Below are 20,412 nucleotides of genomic sequence, written 5' to 3' on the forward strand. Positions count from 1 at the left end.
GGGGCACCCACTGAAACCCGCAGAGAAGGGCTGGGCTTGATGATGGGCCTAGCAGAGCCAGAGATGAGAGTGACAGGATGGGTCTGTGTTGGGCAAGCTGGGACTTTGGTACTATGTAGTTTTGCTGCAAGGCAGTTAGTTCCAGGACAACAGAATTTTTAGTTTAAAAAGAGATTAAGGATTAACACTGTAACCCTGTTAAGATACTAGAATACAAATATAAATGCACATATAAAGATAACAACCCAGCTCCCATAGTTGGAAAAGAACAGTAAGATGAATAAAACAATTTGCACGTTTTAAGTTTTGAAATATGTCTCATCTTTGTTTAAGACATATTTTATCTCTTCGGCTAATAAGTTTTCATTTCCTACTGGGTACAGAAAGGAGAAAAGGTCCAGGAACATAATGGGGCAAGAAGACAGCTGAGGACCCACTTTTGTTTCCCTTAATCCCCACTTGGCTAGTTCTGAAGTGAATATTGCCCAAACTGGGCCCACGGCAGTCTATTTTTAGGCTTATTTTAACATTTTGGGCAAAATAGTTTACATATGTATCAGTGTACTTTTCTCTGTATTTTCATCAGTTTACTTAGGCCTAGACTGTGGTGAGTGTAGGAAAGAATTCTACAACTTTGTGGTCATTTCAGTTCATGGACCAAGAGTCCACTTGGGGGAGAAATAAACAGCGCTATGAGGAGTCCACTTAATTAAGGCACAACTCAAAACCAAGAGTTAGCGGTTAACTGAGGAGTGGCCTAAGGGAAGAAATTTTACTTTTTATTTTCTGGATATGTACAATTTTTCCAGCCATCCACAGTTATTAATAAGACCCAGAAATTAGCTATTTTCCGTATATGGTACTTGACTCCTTCCCCAATCAGGAGTGCCCATCTAAAGAATAAAAAGAAAGTGTTTTTACTTAGCTCTTTTCATTCTGTATTTTATAACACAATAAATCATAGTGATAATATAATTCAGTTTGAGATAAGTAGTAGTCAATTTATGAATGCAAAGAATATTTTGGTTGTTTATATGGAAACTAATTCTTTTCTAGATTCAAGGAAACGGGGCTGAGTGCATTGAGCTAAACCGTATTGCACAGCAGGGAGGGCGCCTTTGGGAGGGGAGAGTGTGTGTGGATCACTTCTATTTCATAAGCTCCGATCCCGCGGCACTCACTTTCTAAACCAACGCATGAGGAATAGGACACAACATTTGACAGGAGAAAATCTATGATAACCATGTGAGGGGCTTTGGGAAGCCATCAGTTTCATTGCTCATACCTGTGGACATTTAAAACTAGTTCAGCTGTTTTCAAAAATGTCCAAACCAAAGAACTCTTATAATGTGTCTCCATAATAGATAAATTGGCCATAATTTATAATTGGGAATCATAATACAATCTGAGAGAGGCTACGTATGGAAATGGACCAAGTCTACTTATTAAGATAAACTAAGGCATTGAATTACCGGTAAAACAAAAGGAATTTTGGAAAGATTTGTAGTAAATGTTAAATGGCAGCATATACATTCCCAAACATACATACCATGTCTTCAATGTTTTATGTACTTTTGAAAAATCAGGCGCTTGAAAATAACTATGAAGTTATATTCCGAGAACCTGACACTCGCTGGAAATTCAACGTTCAAGAGTTAGCAAGGTACTACTTTGCTTTTTCTAGCTCCTCATTATGTATCCTGCTATTTTCAGGTATTTCAGACCGAACAAAAGAATCTTTTCAGGCTGGAAATGGACATGGTAGTTTTCAGGCCAGAAATGGTAATGCTTGGAAATTGATAACTTTGGAATTATTAATAAGACTTTAGTTTTGCATCAGTTTTCTAATAGAATGCTAAATGCTAAATCTTGGCTTGGACTTGGTCCTTTAAAAGGACACATTTAACTTTCTGCTAAAATGCTTCCTCGTTACTGAACATTAAAGTACTTTTTTCTGCATGGGGTTGCACACGCCAGTGGTGTTTCTGCATTTAGGCTAAATAAAGATGGGTAGATGTTGAACACTGTGGTTCATTCATGGACTAGATGCTTCTTCTAATTTATAAAGTGATAAGCATCCCAGTAATACTAACTTGTTGACTGAATGCATGGTTCTGATATTTACTATCTGTGTTATTTGATAATGTCAATGATTTACAGTAACCAGTGAGATCAGAATTTACTTTTAAGGAATAAGGCTAGTTCATCTTATGGTTACACGCAATAGTGTTTCCAAAGTGGGTCTGTGGACCACCCATCAGAATTGTTTGAGGTGGTTATTAAAGTCCTACTTCCTGGACCCCATTTCATATGGAATCGCTGGTAATTAGATTTCGAACTGCATCCTGAGTTGCTTCTCATGCCCACTGGGATTTATGAATGTTTTAATAAGTATCTAGAAGTATCTAAGCCTGGCTGGCATAAACCGATGATAGACATACATGCATGATTAATAGGCAAATATGTAATAAGAAAGATCTCATGGTGTTCTTTTATGCCTTGAACCGCAGAACTGAGACTTCCAGAAACAAAGCATTTCTGAAGCCTTAGCTCTTGTCTAGCCTCGCGGGAGTGTGGGGTGCACAGCGAGCAGGAAGGCAGGCGTGGGGCCTGGCAGATAGCGGCCCAGCAGGCTGCGGTGCGTTGGTCAGCCGCACCCCGCGCCTCGGGAGGGCCTGCTCTCGGCAAACACGGGGCGTGTAAATGCCAGGACCTCGGTCCGATGTGCGGCCGTAACCACCTGCCTTTTTTTCCATGTAGAAGAAACATTCACGGCGTCTCAAGAGAAAAGATACACCGCATGAAAGAGCGGTATGAGCACGACGTCACCTTCTCCGGCGTGCTGCACGCGGAGAAGCCGAGCCGAGCGGGCAGGGCGCAGGACAGGACGGCCGCCTCACCGCCCGCCGCCGCGGGGCTCTGGGGCGCCTGCGCCCGCGTCCCGCGCCGCGCGGCCCCCGGGGGCTGCCCGCACCCCAGCGCCTTCCGCAGGAGGGGCGGCTGCCACCACGGGTACTAGAGGCCGCGCCTGCGGGAATCCACTTTCCTAAATCAGTTTTTACTTCAATTTTTTGGTATTTATTCTTTGCTCCGTTTTAGAGCTCTAATTCCAGTGCACAAGTGGTTATGTCCCTCGCCAGCAGGTGTCTGTCTGGCGGAGCGACGCTACGTGCAGAGTCTGATGTGCGGAATTCTGCAGAGCCGAGTGAACAAAGTCTCTAGGGAAAGAACTTATTTGAAACTGAAACCTGAAAACCGAAGAACACGACCAGCCCTCCAGGTTCATAAATGAAATAAAGTGTTTATAATATATCTTAATAAGCTTCAGGACCACTTTCTCTGAAGTAATCTATTTTTTCAGGAAATTCATCTCTATCAGGAAACTGGGAAAGGTGGGGAAGGTGAGGTGGGAGGCAGGAAACATTTTAGTGCCAATGCTACTTTGATAATCCTCGTGTTCAACAACGTGAGCTGGGTGGCTGTCACGGGGAATATGGATTTTTCTTTACAATGAATATGCTAGAAAGAAACACCTAAGTGAATATTGTCCTTCGAAGTGGATACTTTGGGAAATTATTCCTTTATTCTAGCGATGTATTGTTAAAAATGTCTATTGGATTCTTCTTAAGTATACAAGTAGTGTCATTATTTAAAGTCATATCGTGTGTTTTAACTACCACTTTACTGAACAGGATTAAACCTGAATGACTTTTGGCTGCTGTGCTAACAGCATAAATAAAACAAGCCTGCCTTTATAAAATATCAATTTTTAAGATGAATACTTAAGCGATTTAAAAAATCATGCCTATAAAAAATATGGGATCAATTGGCAGCCCAAATATTTGGGAATGCAAAGGATTAATCCCAGGATATAAATTATATAGGAATGTGTAAAAGTCATGCTCATTGTGAGATGGGCAGTCTTGGTGTTTTATGTGGCATTATTTAAGACACGAAAGTTCAACCACAACTCTGGAAAGGCCCTCTTATATAAATAATTCATGAACCCAAATTAAATCTCAGCAGGTTGGAGTAAGATTCATTTGGTGTGAGATCACGATAGCTGACCTTGTAGGATGTATGCTTTATTTCTTGTTGACCAACAGCTTCTTTCTAACGTTTTGTGAAGTATTATTTTAAGTGTCCTATATAATGGTGCTTTTATGGTTATTAAAAATTATGTATGGTATTGCTTTACATGGATTTGTCATTGAATCTAATCTTTTTTTTTTTTTGGTTCTACAATGTAAAAAATTTACCCAAATCCCACAGAATTCTACCATTTTAAGAACTGGTTTTCCTATATCATAAACTTACTTACCAGTCTTCTTTAATAAATAGGAGACATTCAGGTAAAGACAAAAGCAACATATTTTCCTTGCTTATATAAGTTGGTTTAGCTGTGCACATTAGAAAGACTATATTACTTTGACATTTTATTACCTGGCATTATTGAAATCTACTCAACATCTTGTAGCTGAGAATACCAGCAATGCATCTGTGATGTTTTCATTAACATTCTAAAAGTTATCTCCTCTAACAAAGTTTGACAAAACTAAAATTTAGTGACTTTGAATCTAAGGTACTAGAGTTTTGCTAAATTCTATGCACCTAAGGACAGCACATCACAATCTAATAATAAAATCCGCAGAACAATACTTAGGTCTTTAAGGCCCAGGAAGTCCTGGGGATCCCAGTCAGCGTGGTGGTTGCAGCACTAGCTCAGTCTGCGCGGCTTGCTGCATCTGGGGTAGAGGGGAGGGTCAGAGCCCACACGGGGACTGCCTGCTTTTGACTCCGCCGCAGCAGGCGGAAGGGTCAGAATCCAAGCGCTCCTGGTTTGGGTCTGGCTCCCGGCGTAGGTCTTTGGTTCAGCCGGGCTCAGTGAGTGAGCACCACACAGAAGTGGCCCAAGGTAATAGATCCAGGCTTTTAAAGGGCTCAGAACAGTTTCCCCGTGTTTTCCTATCTGACTCCTGAAACACTTGGTTTGAAAGCATAAAAAATAATTGATGAAATGCCACCAACTTTATCCCAGCTAGAAGTGTTCTTTTTTCTCTTTATTTGCATGGCTCCTGATTTGTATAGTGTCTGAACAGCCAATACTGACTTGCACTGTCTTGCATTCTTCCTCAGCTGGCACAGTATAAGCACGACAGGCTCTCGCTGATCGTTGAGTGATGAGAATCCCTTTTGCCACTTGCCTGGTCTCATGCACTGTATGTACATTGTTGACTCTGTAATCATTAAATTGTCACTTTTGGGGTTAATATTCACGTATATTCAAGCTTCATACTTAGCCTCAATACCTTGGCTATATTATTTACAATTTATAAACAGTAGTATGTGTACGGACTCTCTCTACAGTCGGTACTCTGAATGGTAGTGAAGAGTGGAGGAGGTAATAGCAATTACATTTTTCCAGGGAGAAAAAAAAGGTGAAATTCTTATAATCCTTTCTGTCCACCTGCCATTCAGGTCTTACTCCCTGTTCTAGAGTGGACCACTGGGAAGATGATGTGAGGACCAAACTGAACAAAACTCACATCACATTAATAAGACTGGCAGAACGCAAGTTAAAAAGAATAGCAGAATGGGCTATTAGAGGTTTTTAGAGGAAAGAATCATGGATTACAGGATGGAAGAAAACAAACTGCTTTTTAAAAGGTTTACTCTTGGCTTTGAAATGTGCTTATAATTAGATGTGAAAACATATATAAATTTAAGGCATTAAAAGACCTGATTAAGAGCTTCTCTATGCAGTTAGCTCTTAGTTAGAAATGCTTTCTCTTTTTCTCTATTTATGTAAGTAATAAGTGAGGGTATCATCTTACATTGAACTGTTATCTTTTGCCTTGGTAGTTAGAGACAACTAGATTTAAAAGGGAGCGCTTGCTGGGTCCTGTGATAGGGCTAAAAATAAAGGGAGATTACTGTGAGTTTGAAAGAAAAGATTTGCTCCTAAGCTGCAGTCCAGATGATCATTTTGATAAAAAGCAAAACACTATGCAATGTGCTTTTTGTTTAAAGTATTTGAATTTTTAACTGAAATAATTTAATTTCAGAGATCACACTGGAATCATAAAAAAGGCGATTCCGCCCTTTTTTTAAATTGCAGAGGTCCCACTGGAATCATAAAGATCATTCAGGGTTGGAAGAATTGGTCAGAAGACAGCACCACTGTAGTATCTTACTCATCCTGACGTCTGGCCAGGATGGAACCACAGCAGAATCAACACATGAAGGAAGGGAAACTAGTTCACAGCGGGTTACCCCTAAAAACCCCCACAAAACCTAAAACAGAAACTAAACTAAAAGGAATTATGTGAGTCCAAATAACTGTATTGGAAACCTAGATTAATTTAATTAAGGACATAATCTAAAAGAAAAAGGTATGTTTACTTCATTTGTAAACTAATAGTTGTAGTGATCAAATCCAGTCATAAAGACTTAAAGGAGATTGTTTTCTTGATTAGTTAATAAATTACATTCGGCTTTATGACACGGAACTGAAATAAAGTACACCAGTACAGAAGCGGGCAAAGAGCACTCCTAGGATATACAACACTTAGGCAATCTGCACCTGTTTCTTCTCTCACGCAAACATTGACGTACAGTGTGAAACGGTATATGCTGTACAGACTGGAGAGGTCAGGAGCCAGTAACTAATCTGTGGTCACTTCCTTTTTGGTCGCCTTTGCAGTCTCTGCGATACACCCTGCTTTGTGCTTGTGTCGGGCACATCAGTCTCCTGTTCTTCGGTGCTGGTTCGGGGAGCGTCTTGCTCTCTGACCACAGACGCAGTGTCAAGCCCTTGCAGTTGGAGACGGTCTTCTGATCTAGCGGGAGCAGTCTTAGTGGAGTCCATGGCAGGTCTAAGTTGACTGTCTCCTCTTGAAGCAGATAAAAGGGTTTGGGTATTTATCAGGGCAAGTTCTTCATCAGCTATTGAATCGCTTTCCAAAAGAGACATGTCATTACATTTTTTAAGTGGCGTCATCTGAGGAGAATTCAACTCTTTTTCCTTTATAGGTGTTTTATATTTGGTGCCACAACGCCGTGGTGGCTGAAATGCCTTCTGGGCAGCTGGAGACACAAATGTACAAATGGGACTAACAGGCGGAGGTACAGGCAGTCTACTCAAGAAATCCAGGGCTTTTCTCTTCCTGCAGTTCCTTGGGTCATCGGTCTCTTTCTCCCCTTTACAAGACGGCTCTGAACTCACTGGGGCTGCTACACACGTGGGAGCAGGCTTTCTTTTTTGCTTACAAAGTGGTAAAGGACTTTGATAATTTTTATCACTATTGGGTGAAGACATCTAATAAAAGACAAATTAAAATGTAGCTTATATAATTATATATTAACACACAAAACAAAATCAAATTAGCTTTTCATTAAAAATATTTATACACACAAATACCACACATATTCTTACTCCCCTAGTGGCTAATCAGTCAGATGATTTCAAGAAACATTCATATATTATTCTTAGTCCAGAAGGAAATAATTTTACATATAAAAATGACATGAAAAGCAAGAAATATGAAGACTAATCATAGTAAAAGACAAAAAAGGAGGTAAGAGATGTAACTTTTGCTTTAATCTTTTCTATTATTAACAGGTTAAAGGAAGATAGCTTTTTTAAAACCATTTTAAGAACATAGACTGCCTGGTTTCTAATACATACTTTTCTAACTGACTTTAGGCAATTACTTGACTTTTCTATGATAGATTTCTTATCTGTAACATGGACTAATTTTTATCTCACAGGGTAATTGTGAAGATTAAATGAGTTAGTATGAATATACTTAGCAATGTTAGCTACTTAAGAATTAGTCAGTAGCCAATATTAGACACTTTACCTTGATTCACATTTTTTGTGATTTAAAGAGTTAAACTGACTTCACAAACAGCCCTAATTGTAGAGAGTAGTCCTCCTAGCAGACACAGGCAAAAAAGTCTTTTCACTCACATGTATTGGAATGGTAAAAATGAAAGCCCCGTTTGTAGAATCTGCTCCCAGAGTATTCCATTTTGTCATCAGTAAACAAGACATAATTTCCAGCCAACTTACAGGAGCCAAGTGACCATCAGCCTCACTTTCTAATTAAGTTTCATTACGTTCTACCATGTTTACTAAGTATCTACCAGAATGTATTTTTGCCTCCCTATGTAATATTTATAGAATTAAGTTTCCATTAACTTACCAGTAGCATATCTCCGGTACCCGGGACCGTCTGAGCTGTGTGCGGCCCTGGGGTACAGTCTCTGGCTGGGGTAGACCACTTGGGATCATTTGTGTTAAGTATATGCATAAGCTTATTTTCTGCATCGGTGCAAAATACAGTAATATTCTAAGAAATAAATCAGAAAAGCTGTTTTTCAAAATGCAGATCCACACATTTATGTTTTCAGAAAGTGTTACTTTTAAAACCAGAAATAAAAAATTCAGACCAGAAAAAAGGAATGAGACACCCAAAATTTGATGGCCACTGTCAAACAATGTGCTGATGGAAACATTCAAAACCAACATCAGTGATTTAGGGAAACAGTTGTTGGGAGAGAAAGAGGGAGTGTGTGTGTGTGTATGTTAGGGAAAGAAAGAGATGGAGGAGGTCTTGTCAACCATCTAATTTAACTGGCAAGTACCACATGATGCTGGATTAGGAGGTGGAGCTCACGTTGCAGCTCTATTTGCTACCTGATCACCTAACATCTCTGGAGCGCTCCCTAGGTTAGCAGGACAAATGAGCACTGGCTCACGTCTGCCCCATGAGTTAACGGAAATAATGTATAGGTTAAACCACATGAAACTATTGTTTCAGAGGCCAAAATGGCCAAATACCATCAACCTCACATATTTTAATCTATTTCATGAGAGTATTTTATAAAGCCTTAAAATGCTATAAAATGACAGCTGTCTCTGAACTGCTGCTGAACAGTCTGAGAAAACCTGGAATGTTCTCTGTATGGGACCCAAGTAATGCCTATAACCCCACTCCATGCCCAGTTTAGAAACCAGGTAATCAGGGTGTTATTCCTCACATACTTCCTTTAAACAGCTAATTAATGCTGTTAGGATACACTTCTATTTATATAGATTTTGAATTACATTTCAACTATTAACTTATAGAACTAAGACACTTACCTTTCATACATTCTTACTCGTTGGCCATTGGTGAAATCTAGCATTGTCGGGAGGCAGCACTGCGGAGTACCTCGGGCTCTATATTTAGACGGCTTAAGTAGGAGTCCTCGTTCTACCAACTTGACCTTGTAACTTAGCTTGTTTCTCACCAATAAAATGGAAAAACAGTTCCCTACCTCATACGGTTGGTGAAAGAATTAAATGAGTTGGCTTAGAACAAGGCCTGGCATATATAATGTATATATAGATTTGAGCATAAAATGCATATGTTACCCAGGGAAAATAATTTTAGTGTTTCCCTATTTGGGACTATTTCAAATCAAAGACAGGTATAAACTATATAAAAACCTAGTATGGAGCTTAAAATATAAATTTGGAGTCTGCGCAGTATTAACTAATTACACTGTGAGCTGCTACCCCATGGGTAACTGCTATTATATTCATTAGCAATTAATATATGATGAAACCTTGTCTTACATTTTATTTCAACTATCCAATTTTCATGAAAGTTGCCACTCCTTGACATTTGTCAAAATAGGAAAATACCAAATGCATGGTAATGCTCAAAACTTATTTTACCTGAACAGTATCTTTCATTTTGTAGAATGTCTCCTGAAAATGGCTCTCCTTTGGACTGGCAGAAAACATGGAAAAATCTCCAGCCAATAAAGTAGGAATTCTTGATTTGGATTCTGGTCGCCACTGGAGGTTGCTCACAGCAATTAACATGTGAGGTTTAACAATGTCTTTGTTAACATCTGTCCAGAACTTTATTGCCAGTAAATTATGACATTCGTCTGACAAATAGACCAAAGGAGGAAGACCTAAAATGAAAGAAAACAAAACCCCCATTTCATCATATAAGTGTTAAGATACATTTAAAAATGCAAGGGACCTCAAACATGCCCGTTTGTCTTGGTATGCTGATGGTAAAAACAAATCAAAATAACTAAATTTAGACAGAGCACGTGATTTCCCAAAATGACCTGTTGCTTCTGGTGCTAAACCTCCAATAAGACCACACTCTTGGTTACTGAGGCTGTGGGGGCAGCACATGCATACGTTGTGCTGGACATACAAATCTGTGCAGCCTTCTGAAGAAAAATGTGGTCATATGTAGCAAGCGGCACATGCATACGTTGTGCTGGACGTACAAATCTGTGCAGCCTTCTGAAGAAAAATGTGGTCATATGTAGCAAGCAGCACATGCGCTTCCCTTTCTAGCCAGCAATCCCACTTGCAGTACTCTACTCTGAAGATATGCTTCCAGTAGGAGTAAGATGCATATGAACAAGGTTCAGGAAACACCTGTGAACGAGGTTATTCAACGAAACACTGCACAGGCACACCTCGCTTTACTGCACTTTGAAGATACTGCATGTTCTGTGAGTTGGAGGTGTGTGGCACCCCTGCTTCCATTGAGTACACGGGCACCATTTTTCCAGCAGCGTTTGCTTGCTTCATGTCTGGGTCATGTTTTGGTGATTCTCACAATATTTCAAACTTTTTCACTATTATTTATGGTGATCTGTGATTAGTGATGAGAGCTCAGATGATGGTTAGTATACTTTAGCTATTAAGTTATTTTTAAATTATGTACATTATTGTTTGGACATAATGCTATTGCACACTTACCAGACTACAGTATAGTGTAAACATAACTTTTCTATGTACTGGGAAACCAGCGACTGATTTGACTCACTTTATTGTGGTATTTGCTTTATTGCGGTGGCCTGGAACCAGACTCACAATATCTCTGAGGAACGCCTGCAATTACAAACTGATGAGAACAACCAACATTCCAGGGGAGTAGCTGGATGGCCAGCGGTATAGCCACACAGTGGTGTACTATGCAGCTGCACAAAGGAATAGAAGATCTCTATGACCTGATTTCCAAACATACTGTTAAGTGAAAAAAGAAAAGCACAAAATAAAGACTAGAGTTTGTTACCCTTCATATAAGAAAGAAGGGGATGTAAGAAAATATACATGTATCTGCCCACTAGAGGAAAACAAATACAGGATGGATAAATCAGAAACCACAGGGCAAGGTAGGAGTGGAAAAAGGGAGGGACAGCACTGCGGTGGTGGCCTAACGAGGGAGTGACGCTTCTCTGACTCTTTCACACCCCCGACACACACTATCCAGGCAAAACGACCAACAAACAAGGCCAAATGAGCCAGGAGGAAATCCAAAACCCTAAACGGAATACAAACAGGACCTAGTTCTTCTTGCTTGAAAGGGTCTAGAAGCAGTTAACACCCCTATAGATATGAGCACATCTAGCAATCAGATCTTGGTTCTAAACATCATTTTCTCTTTAAAAAACAAAAACAAAAAAAGGATCATTTTCAAGGAAAAATTCCTTGGAGAAGTAGGTAATTCTAGGACCGGGACAGGGGCACACGTAAAATGAACCTGGAACATCCTGTGATGCCAGAAAGCAAGGAAGTGCCCAGGAAAACACAGGAATCAACTCGAAAAGCTCCTAATGGCCCAAACGGAAACAACTGGAGCAGTAAAATAATGAAGGTGCTTAATTTTAACCCTTAGAATAAAATAAATATTCATAATAAGTAAGTAAATTTGGGAAAAGAGATGGCTCTTCTTTACAACAGAATTCCAATAAACGTAGAAGGAAAGAAAAAGACAATCACCCTTCGGTAAATACCACAGTCTTAGGTTGCAAACGAAACCAGCTGATGGATGCTGCAATTAGTGGGCAGGAGTCTGGGGTGAAACAGGGTTTGCATCATCTTGAAACTCCTCCAAGATATCTATTAACTACAAAGGGAAAGACAGTCATCTCACAGGTGGAAAACCTGGCCGACTCCACCTGAACCAAATGATCAAGGTTGCCATTACCCGAGCAAGACATACCAACATCACTAACCTGTCCATAAGAGGTGCAGAAAAGGACACTGTTTCTGTGGTAATTTTGACAAAAATGAACAACCTGCTTCCAATCAGGAGAAACCAAACCGAATGGAGGGAAATGCTACAAAATAACGGACCAGTATATTCAAAAGTGTCAAGACTTTCCCTTGAAAAACAAGGGAAGACTGAGGGATTGTTAAAGGTCACAGGAAACTAAGAAGGACTAAATGAAAATGGGATCCTGGAAAAGAGAAAGGAAAACTATAAAAAACTTCAAGTGAATCTACAGTGTAGGTAATAATTCTGTGCCACTGTTAAATTCCTGATTCTAATAATCATACTGTGGTCATGCAAAAGGTCAGCATATGGGAAGCTGCATGAGGGGTATTTGGAAACTATTATTTCCGCAACTTTTCTGAAGGTCTAAAATTAGTTGAAAATACAAAGTCAAAAAAAATCAATCCCCAAACTGGAAAAAGCCAGGATAAGGCAGAGGTGATGAAGATCTACTTGAACTAGACAATAAATATCAATTCTACTATTTATAGCTTCTTGTTTTGTTTCCCTTATAAGTGATAGGAAAGAACTGCCTTTCTCAGATAATGATTTGTTTACTTTGTTGCAAATGATGGTTATTCCTCTCGCTTTTCAAAGCTATAAATGAAAAATTATTTATTTAATGGATTTTCATCTTAAATACTGCTGTTGGAGAACTTATAAGTTTCCCAAGCATGTTCTATTTTCTAATTTTGGAATTTGCCTCTAATTATATTCAAAACTCGATTACGGTCTTGCCCTTCTACCAAGTGACCTTTCCCACAATTAGAAAAGTAATACATGTAAATTAGAAATATTTAGAAAATGAAAACTATTAAACTTAGAGTGTAGTTTCCTCATTTCACTTTTCATAAGTGGAGGCTTCTTATCTGGATCAAACTGCATGCATTGAAATGAACAGAAACTGATTTCTGTAATTACCATGTATCTTGTACAAATGGTAACAATTGGAAGAATTTTTTAAAGTAATGCTTTTGGAATGTTCGTACTAAACAAATAGTCACGCAAATAAAAGGATGGGAAGAAAAATTATTTCGCAGCTTTGCAGTAGGGGGTCTACCCTGAACTTTCACAGAAGTCTTTGTGCCTTTTTAATTCCTTATAAAAATTTTCATAGAAATGGTAAAGCGTGTCGCAGTTTGCAAAACCACCTTCGCCAACTCTACCTGTAGTCCTCCAGTGACCGCTGTGGTGTGGGTGCGAATCCCTCCTTCAGAGCTGACGCTGTGGTCCTCCTGTTTGTGGGGAGGGGTGGCTGTCGACAGCTCACGCCTGGGTTTCTCCCTGGTCTTGCCCTCACCTGAAAGGTGCTGACTTACCCGAGGCTCTCTGCCTGCTGTCTGGAGGGGGCAAGTGTCCAGTGACTGGCACCTTGCCTCAGACTGGCGACCCTGTAGAGCCACCCAGTCCCAGAGGTCCCCAAGGAACTGGTGCGTGGCTATCCCCCTGCTGACCCTGCCCCTCACAGAGGCTGCTCCCGAGGGCCTTTTCCGGTACAACTGCATGAAAATCTCTTGAGTCTGTTTTCCAGGGAACCCAGCCCAGGAAGTTGTATCTCAACTAGTTCCTTTTATATCAGAATTTTGTAATACAGCAATAAGACAGGCTGAAAATACAGAATTCCCTGTTTTAAGCCCAGTTCTCAAATGTTGGTTTTGTTTTTGTTTTCTCAGCTTGAAGTATAAGAAAGCATACATAAGCGTTAAAGTCTGGGTTCAAATCTCTCTATGTAACTGTGACGTTGGGCAGGTTATTTACCTTCTCTGAGCTCCAGCCTCCCCATCTGTAAGGTGGATGGTAACAGCAAATGAATGGTGTTGCCAGGAGGATTTATGAAACTGTATATACCTTAAGTTTTCCATCATCATCTCCCCACCCGTTCTGTTAGAAGTGGGATAGACACTAAGACAGGGTCCCTTCCTTGAGGAGATCACACTGTTGGTGGGGCCTGGGGAAGAGGTCTGGAAATGCAGAGAGGACCTCAGGCCTTGGGATGGCTGTTCAAACCACTGCACACAAACAGCTACCAAAGGTGAGGACGGAGGCTCCGTCTCAGACTGCAGACACCTGGCTAGGAAGACAACAAGCAAACTGAACAATGAATGGGAAAAACTCATCAAGACTGGGAGGACAAAGTGCATTCTAAGCAAAATGAGTGCATTTTTTAAAGGCAGGAAGTGTTAAATGTCAGAGAGTGTCAGGAGTATGAAACTGCAGGTGAGGTGAGGTGTGTGGGTGGTGGTTTAAGGCAGGAAGTTGAAGGGTTTTTCAGGCACATGAGGGAGTCTGGGTCTCATTTACTCATACACAGGGAGCACTGAAGAGTCTAAGCTAGGAAACGTGATGAGATTTGGGTGCTAGACCACTAATACTTCAAGCTTAAGGTGGCACTTTGAAATTTTCTAGCACAATTTTCTTTCTCTAATAATAGCAAACTAAATTTAAAAAGTTCATCAAAATATACAAATGAAGAATATTCTGATGGAAAATTTAAACATTGATGAAGGAAATGATGAAGAAGAGAAACAGAAGGCTGTGGAGAGAGCCAAACACAGGAAGGCCCAGCTTCTAACCCTTGCCCCCAGATGGCAAAGGGACACAGCCTCTGCCCAGGCCATGATCCCTAACCTGAAGAGATCAAACAGAATGAGCACCCTTACCTTTCTCTTCTTTCGATCAGAAATAATGAGAACAGCTGCAGGGGGAAAGCAGGCGACCAGGACTGACTGACAGAAGTGAATGTTTCAGGGTGTAAGGAGTTGAACTGTGTCCCCAAATTGACAGTGAAGTCCTAACTCCCAGCACCTGTGACTGTGACCTGATTCGGAAATGAGGTTGTTGCAGATGTGAACAAGTGAAGATGTGATCATTACGCTGAACCCTATTCCCGATCCAGTGTCCTTATAGAAAGGGGACATTTGGACCCAGAAATGCAGGGAGAATGTCATGTGGTGAAGAAAGTAGAGGCCAGGGTGATGCATGGACAATACATTTCTGTTGTTGAAGCCACCAGTCTGTGGTGCTTTGTTATAGCAGTGTGGCAACTTAATAATATACACATCAAAAGAGGAAAACCCAAAAGTGCTAAACACAACCAAATACAACACATTAAAACAAGAAGAAAAGTGCATCGCAAAAGACAAAGAGCACAACCCATAAGGAAACAAAATTAAAAGAAAAAAATTCTAAAGTCTTCAAAATTGATTCATGCTATTGAACTTAGTAAGAACATACGTTCAAAAAAACAGAAGCTTGAATATGGGATGATAAAAGCCCTGAAAAATGACGAGGCGACTGCAGAACAGAAGAAATAAATCGAGGACACCAATAAAGGATCACAATGGAGTAGATACAAGCATTGGAAATGGTAAGGAATAAAAGGCTTTGCACAAAATACAATTACTAACATAAAGGCTACATATGATCATGGTGAGTGAAGATGGAAAAGACAAAGGAACAAAAGCAATGAGAGAAGAGAAAAAACAAAAATTAAAGTAATCCAGTATCAGACTAAGTGGTACCCTTCAAGCAGAGATCCCAATAAATAAAATAGCAGATGTACTCAAAGCTGCGAGTGAATCTCCCTGCAATAGAGAGAGCACCGAATCTGCGGATTCAGCCCCGTGTCCCAGGAGGATTGCACACAGAATGCTTACGCCAACACGCAGCTTAGTTAAGGCTGTGGACTACAAAGCATAAATATTCTTCAGTCATTGAGACATAAAAGGAAAATCACCTCAACGGGGGATAAATTAGGCCAGTCCCCGACTGTCCCACACCAAAAGAGCAATTTTGACAAAGTTCTGAGGCAAGGAAAGAAAGCATGGTCCCACAGTATTATCTCAGAATCAAGGCATACATTTCAAACCTACGAGGAACTCAGCACACTTGAAGCCATCTTGAAAATAAAAACTGACAATGAACCTGAGCTGAGGAACTGAGAGGGAAGAGACCACGACAGGGCAGCTGATAAACAAGGGTGCCAAACATCTGAGACCCGACCCTGTGCACCTGTAAGAGGGAGGGAACAGCAGTGACAAAGCCTCTGTCCTCAGAGCTCATATTCTGGAGGAGGGAGACAAAACCACAGGTCAGTGTGCACTGCCAGGGGCTGGTGAGCGCTAGGAGAGAGGGAAGGCAGAGGAAGGGGGGTAACAAGGGCTAGGCGGGCGGAGGGAGGGCTGCTCCTTGACAAAGGGAGCCGGGGAAAGGCCTGCTCCAGGCAGCACTGCCGAGCCTGGGGGTGGCCAGGGGAGTCGGCAGGGCCGGCAGGAAGGGGTTCTGGGGGAGCAGCAGGGAGTGGGGAGGCTCTGCGATCAAAGCGAGCCCTGTGGGCTCAAGGAGGGCAAGGAAGGTGCAAAGGCGGCTGGACTGGATGGGGGGCGGGGTGCTGGGAGATGAGACTGAGGTGCCTGGCACCAAATAACCAACAGACGGAGACCCCTGTGCTTAAACTGGGAGCACAGCTGAGCCTTGCTACTTCACCGCACTTAGGCAGACAACAGCGCGGGGCTTTGTAGGTAAGATGTGTGCAAAGAGAGAAGGACGGAGGCTGTGCACTGTCACCGTAAGGCACGAAGTACGGAGGGTCTGGCTGAGGTGCTGGGAGTACTAAGGACGGAGGCCAACGCGGCAGCCGCACTCGGCCGAGGCAGCAGGTATCATCTCCTCCCCCGCTTTCAGCCTAGGTTTCTGTGACTTCCCCGTTCGGCCTCCCAGTTCACCTGTCACCTCATCCCACCACATTCTTCTCCCTCCACTACTCTTTGGGTTTTGAGGAATGGTAATCATGAACCAAAGGAGAAGAAGACACAGATATCAGCTAGAGGGTCAAAGAGCCGCTTTCTTTGTTGGTAAAGCAGGATTGGAGATTGTGGCTTTGACCTAATATTGAACAACAAAATGCCTTCTTCCCCTTCTTCTCAAGGTGCAGGACTCTCCTGGAGGGCTCGCTTGCAAGCCGGAGGAGGAAAGAGCAGAGGGGGTGGAACACGTCCTTTGGGCTCACGAGTGCCAAGGGAGGGAGTCAGAGACAGCTGAGGGCAAACACGGATGATGACCCATTTCCCAAGGTCACCAATTAAATACTTTTTTTCTTGGGCAGATCAGGGTGAAGGGACTGGACAGAAATGGAGTTTCTGCTATTTAAAAATATTTATTCCTCGAAAAGTTTAAATAGAACTACCATGTGACCCAGCAATTCCATTTCTGGGTATATATCCAAGTGAAACAAAGACACTGTATTGACAGATATCTGCACCCCCATGTTCACTGAAGCATCATTCACAATAGCTAAGACATGGAAACAACCTAAGTGTCCAGCAACAGATGAATGGGTAAAGGCGATGTGGTACATACACATGGTGGAATATTACTCAGCCGTAAGAAAGAAATCCTGGCAGTTGAGACAGCACAGATGGACCTTGAGGGCATGATGCTCAGTGAAGTAAGTCAGACAGAGAAGGACAAATACTGTACGATCTCACTTATATGTGGAGTCTAACAACAAAACAACACCCAAAGAAATCAGATTTCCTGATCAGGAAACAAATCTGCCCTCTCTCTGTCTTGGAGGCAGACACTCTCTGTCCTTCCAGGCTTTTTTGCTATATAAACATTCTTGAAAAGATAGTCTGAGACAATAGCTACCACAGTGTGTGGAACGAACCATCATACAGAATTGCCTTCCAACACAAGGAACTACTGGAACAAATAGAAAACAGCTAGCAAGGCGGTAGATTTTAATCCAACCACATTAATAACCACATTAAAGGCAATTGGAGTACACAAACCAGTTAAAAGATAGAAATTGTCAGACTGGATAAAAAAGCAAGATACTGTCTGCCAGAAACCCACTTTAAATATAAAGATGTCGAGAGATCAAAGATAAAAGAATGGAAAAAAAAAAAGACTGTATCAAGCAAACATGAGCCATAAAAAAGCTGGAGTAGCTACAGTAAACCAAGTAAGTTTTAGAACAAGGGATACTATAAGAGATGAGGGATATTGCAAAGAAAAAACAAAAGCTAGAAGTGGAGGCTTGAATTTTCAGTTAACTACACAGGGAGAATATAATTCTCTAGCAATCACTAAAATGCTGCAAAACATTTTCCAGCAATTTCTTTAAAATTAAGTAGCACAGAATCAGAATGGGATGTAAGATCTTCCCTTGTAATAATGTAGAATTTCTTTTCACTAAGAATCAAGGTTCAAATGGGCCTACTTTCAAATCACTATTCAAATTTGCCAATTTGTAGCTTCAGTTAATCACAAGGAAGACAAATTTTAAAAGATAATGTTTTTCAAAAGCATCAATAAAATGCTACAATTAAATATATCCTGCATTACCTATTTTCTTCACAATAGAAACTACAAATCCTATCACGTCCACCTCCGAACAAGGTGGCTGGAAGTCGGGATCCAGTAATTTGTTGAAGTGAAGGGGCTCTCTCGGCTGATAAACTTGGAATAGGATTTCATCTGAAGCCTGTAAGAAAATAAAACAATCAATATATGTAGATTTTATAACCTAATATGCATTTATCAAAATTGAAAAATTATGGAAAGTTTGTACCGGCAGTTGTTGGTACTGAGTTTTTTTTGTTGCTGTTAACTGTATGCTAGTTCTTTCAGATTTACTTTTAGATTTTGATGTTGCAAGATGATAGATTCTGTATCTCTTTCCCTCTGTTAACAGGGAATATAAATCTGATGATGGACGCCAGATACTCAGTATAACTATTTAGATAGAAAAAAGACATAATGTAAGAATTGATAATCATTAAAATTCTTGTTTTAGAATAAATACTGGTAACAACAAAGATCTAAGGATTCTATCATCGTTTACTGGGCACTGACAGCCCATCTTTGCTCCACTGATACAGACTAACTTTACACTATACTTTAACTTAAAACTGATAAAAACAAAAAAGCTTCATACTAACCTGAATCTTTCTCTTTTTTCTCATAGCTTATGATACGTAACTTCCATACACTTGTAACATTCCTTGATAAACTCTGTTCCCCTTGCTCAGCAGATCCCACAGCCTTCGTGAATTCCAACTGCATCTGTGCTTGCTTCTTATCATTCAACATCTGTCTGTGATTATTCAACGTTCTTAGCTGCTCTTCACTAAAATAACCCTGTGTTCATTTAACATATTAAGGCAGATGATATTGGAATAAAAAGCAAACCAAACAGAAACAGAACGCCTCACCCACTGTAAATGAATCTCTTATATGGCGATAAGGATTAAATGCAACAGAATTGAGTTCACTTTAAGGGCGTGACAATATAAAAATAGAGATTAATGTACTCAGTTTATCACAAATATTTTCAGGTGCCTTAAACTGTTTACTAATCTTCATGACAAATTTCCCTAGGGCCAAAATAACCCCCTGCTTATACATATACTCTAATAATCAGTTATCAGTATCAACATTATAAATGGCTAACATCTGAATGCTCATTGTATTTGAAAAATGGATCTATGTGCACTGAATGTATTAATTCATTCAATCCTTACAATAACCCTGTGAGGTAGGCACTATTGTTTTTCCATGTTATAGATGATGAAACTGAGGCACACAGAAAATAAATAACTTGCAGAGCCATATAGGTAGGGATTAGCTCAAGAACCCTCACTCTTAGTAAAGTTTTATCAACTCTCTGGAACAGAAGATACAATTTAAAACAGACATGTTCTACAAGTGCTAATCTTTGCCCCCATACCCATCTCCCAATCATGTCAGCAAATTGCTATCTATAACTCTTGGGAATCTCACCCAGTGTAACAAAAGTGAATGAACGTATGAATGAAAAAAATTAAATCAAGTAAAATAGAATGGAATCCAGACATATAACAAAGTAGACTGCTGCCTTACACATCTTAATATCCTAATCTGTATTTGGAGGGGAGACTATGGTATCTCTGTATCCTGAAAAGGTCTTTCTAAATATGTGTGTTTGATTTAAACATGAATTTAAAAAAAATCTGTGATTATCAAAGTCCTACAACATTTAACATTGTCACTGAAAACAGCTCCTTTTGACAGGGCATTTTAGAAACTGATGGCTATTTTTCCCTCCAAGAATTACAATGCTAACTTTATTTAAGGGAGATCTCCTAGAACCACATAATCTCAGAACTTCAGAGGTAACTAAACTACTCTCTGGCTTTCCCTTGACAGAAGGTGGGAAGGAGCCCTAAGAGAGAAATCACTTGTCCAGATACAAAAGTGGCAGGATCAGGTCTACACCTTAGTCCTCCAATTCTTAATTTCTTAATAAATAAATTCTGCAAAAGGAAACCAGATTAATAAATATTTT

At 40.4% G+C, this 20,412-nt stretch overlaps 3 protein-coding genes across 11 annotated transcripts in view; 2 read left to right on the top strand and 1 right to left on the bottom strand.

Annotated features, from left to right (window-relative positions):
• Positions 1–1,782, top strand: part of N4BP2L2 (NEDD4 binding protein 2 like 2) — a 100,648-nt gene extending 98,866 nt beyond the window's left edge. For 4 of the 5 annotated variants that reach the window (XM_057489723.1, XM_036905011.2, XM_036905009.2 and 1 more), the window contains one exon: positions 1,587–1,663. The gene's annotated coding sequence lies outside the window, so the exon portion shown is untranslated. Of the gene's footprint in view, positions 1–1,586; positions 1,664–1,713 lie in introns of those variants that run through there. The other variant, XM_057489711.1, reaches the window with a different exon arrangement.
• Positions 1–3,312, top strand: part of N4BP2L1 (NEDD4 binding protein 2 like 1) — a 28,499-nt gene extending 25,187 nt beyond the window's left edge. For 2 of the 4 annotated variants that reach the window (XM_036905016.2, XM_036905018.2), the window contains 2 exons: positions 1,714–1,782; positions 2,761–2,949. In XM_036905016.2, coding sequence (XP_036760911.2) covers positions 1,714–1,782; positions 2,761–2,817 — 126 coding nt within the window. In that variant the 3' untranslated portion in view covers positions 2,818–2,949. Of the gene's footprint in view, positions 1–1,586; positions 1,664–1,713; positions 1,783–2,760 lie in introns of all 4 variants that reach the window. The other 2 variants (XM_057489737.1, XM_036905019.2) reach the window with 2 other exon arrangements.
• Positions 3,313–6,336: 3,024 nt separating this feature from the next.
• BRCA2 (BRCA2 DNA repair associated) overlaps positions 6,337–20,412 on the bottom strand; it is a 59,359-nt gene continuing 45,283 nt past the window's right edge. For both annotated transcript variants that reach the window (XM_036905020.2, XM_057489681.1), the window contains 6 exons: positions 19,028–19,226; positions 18,658–18,821; positions 18,432–18,570; positions 9,728–9,972; positions 8,208–8,354; positions 6,337–7,318 (listed from right to left, as the gene is read on the bottom strand). In XM_036905020.2, the coding sequence (XP_036760915.2) occupies positions 6,677–7,318; positions 8,208–8,354; positions 9,728–9,972; positions 18,432–18,570; positions 18,658–18,821; positions 19,028–19,226 (1,536 nt within the window). In that variant the 3' untranslated portion in view covers positions 6,337–6,676. The remainder of the gene's footprint in view (positions 7,319–8,207; positions 8,355–9,727; positions 9,973–18,431; positions 18,571–18,657; positions 18,822–19,027; positions 19,227–20,412) is intronic.

This window comes from Manis pentadactyla, chromosome 2, assembly GCF_030020395.1.
Source record: "Manis pentadactyla isolate mManPen7 chromosome 2, mManPen7.hap1, whole genome shotgun sequence".
In the NCBI taxonomy this organism is placed as follows: domain Eukaryota; kingdom Metazoa; phylum Chordata; class Mammalia; order Pholidota; family Manidae; genus Manis; species Manis pentadactyla.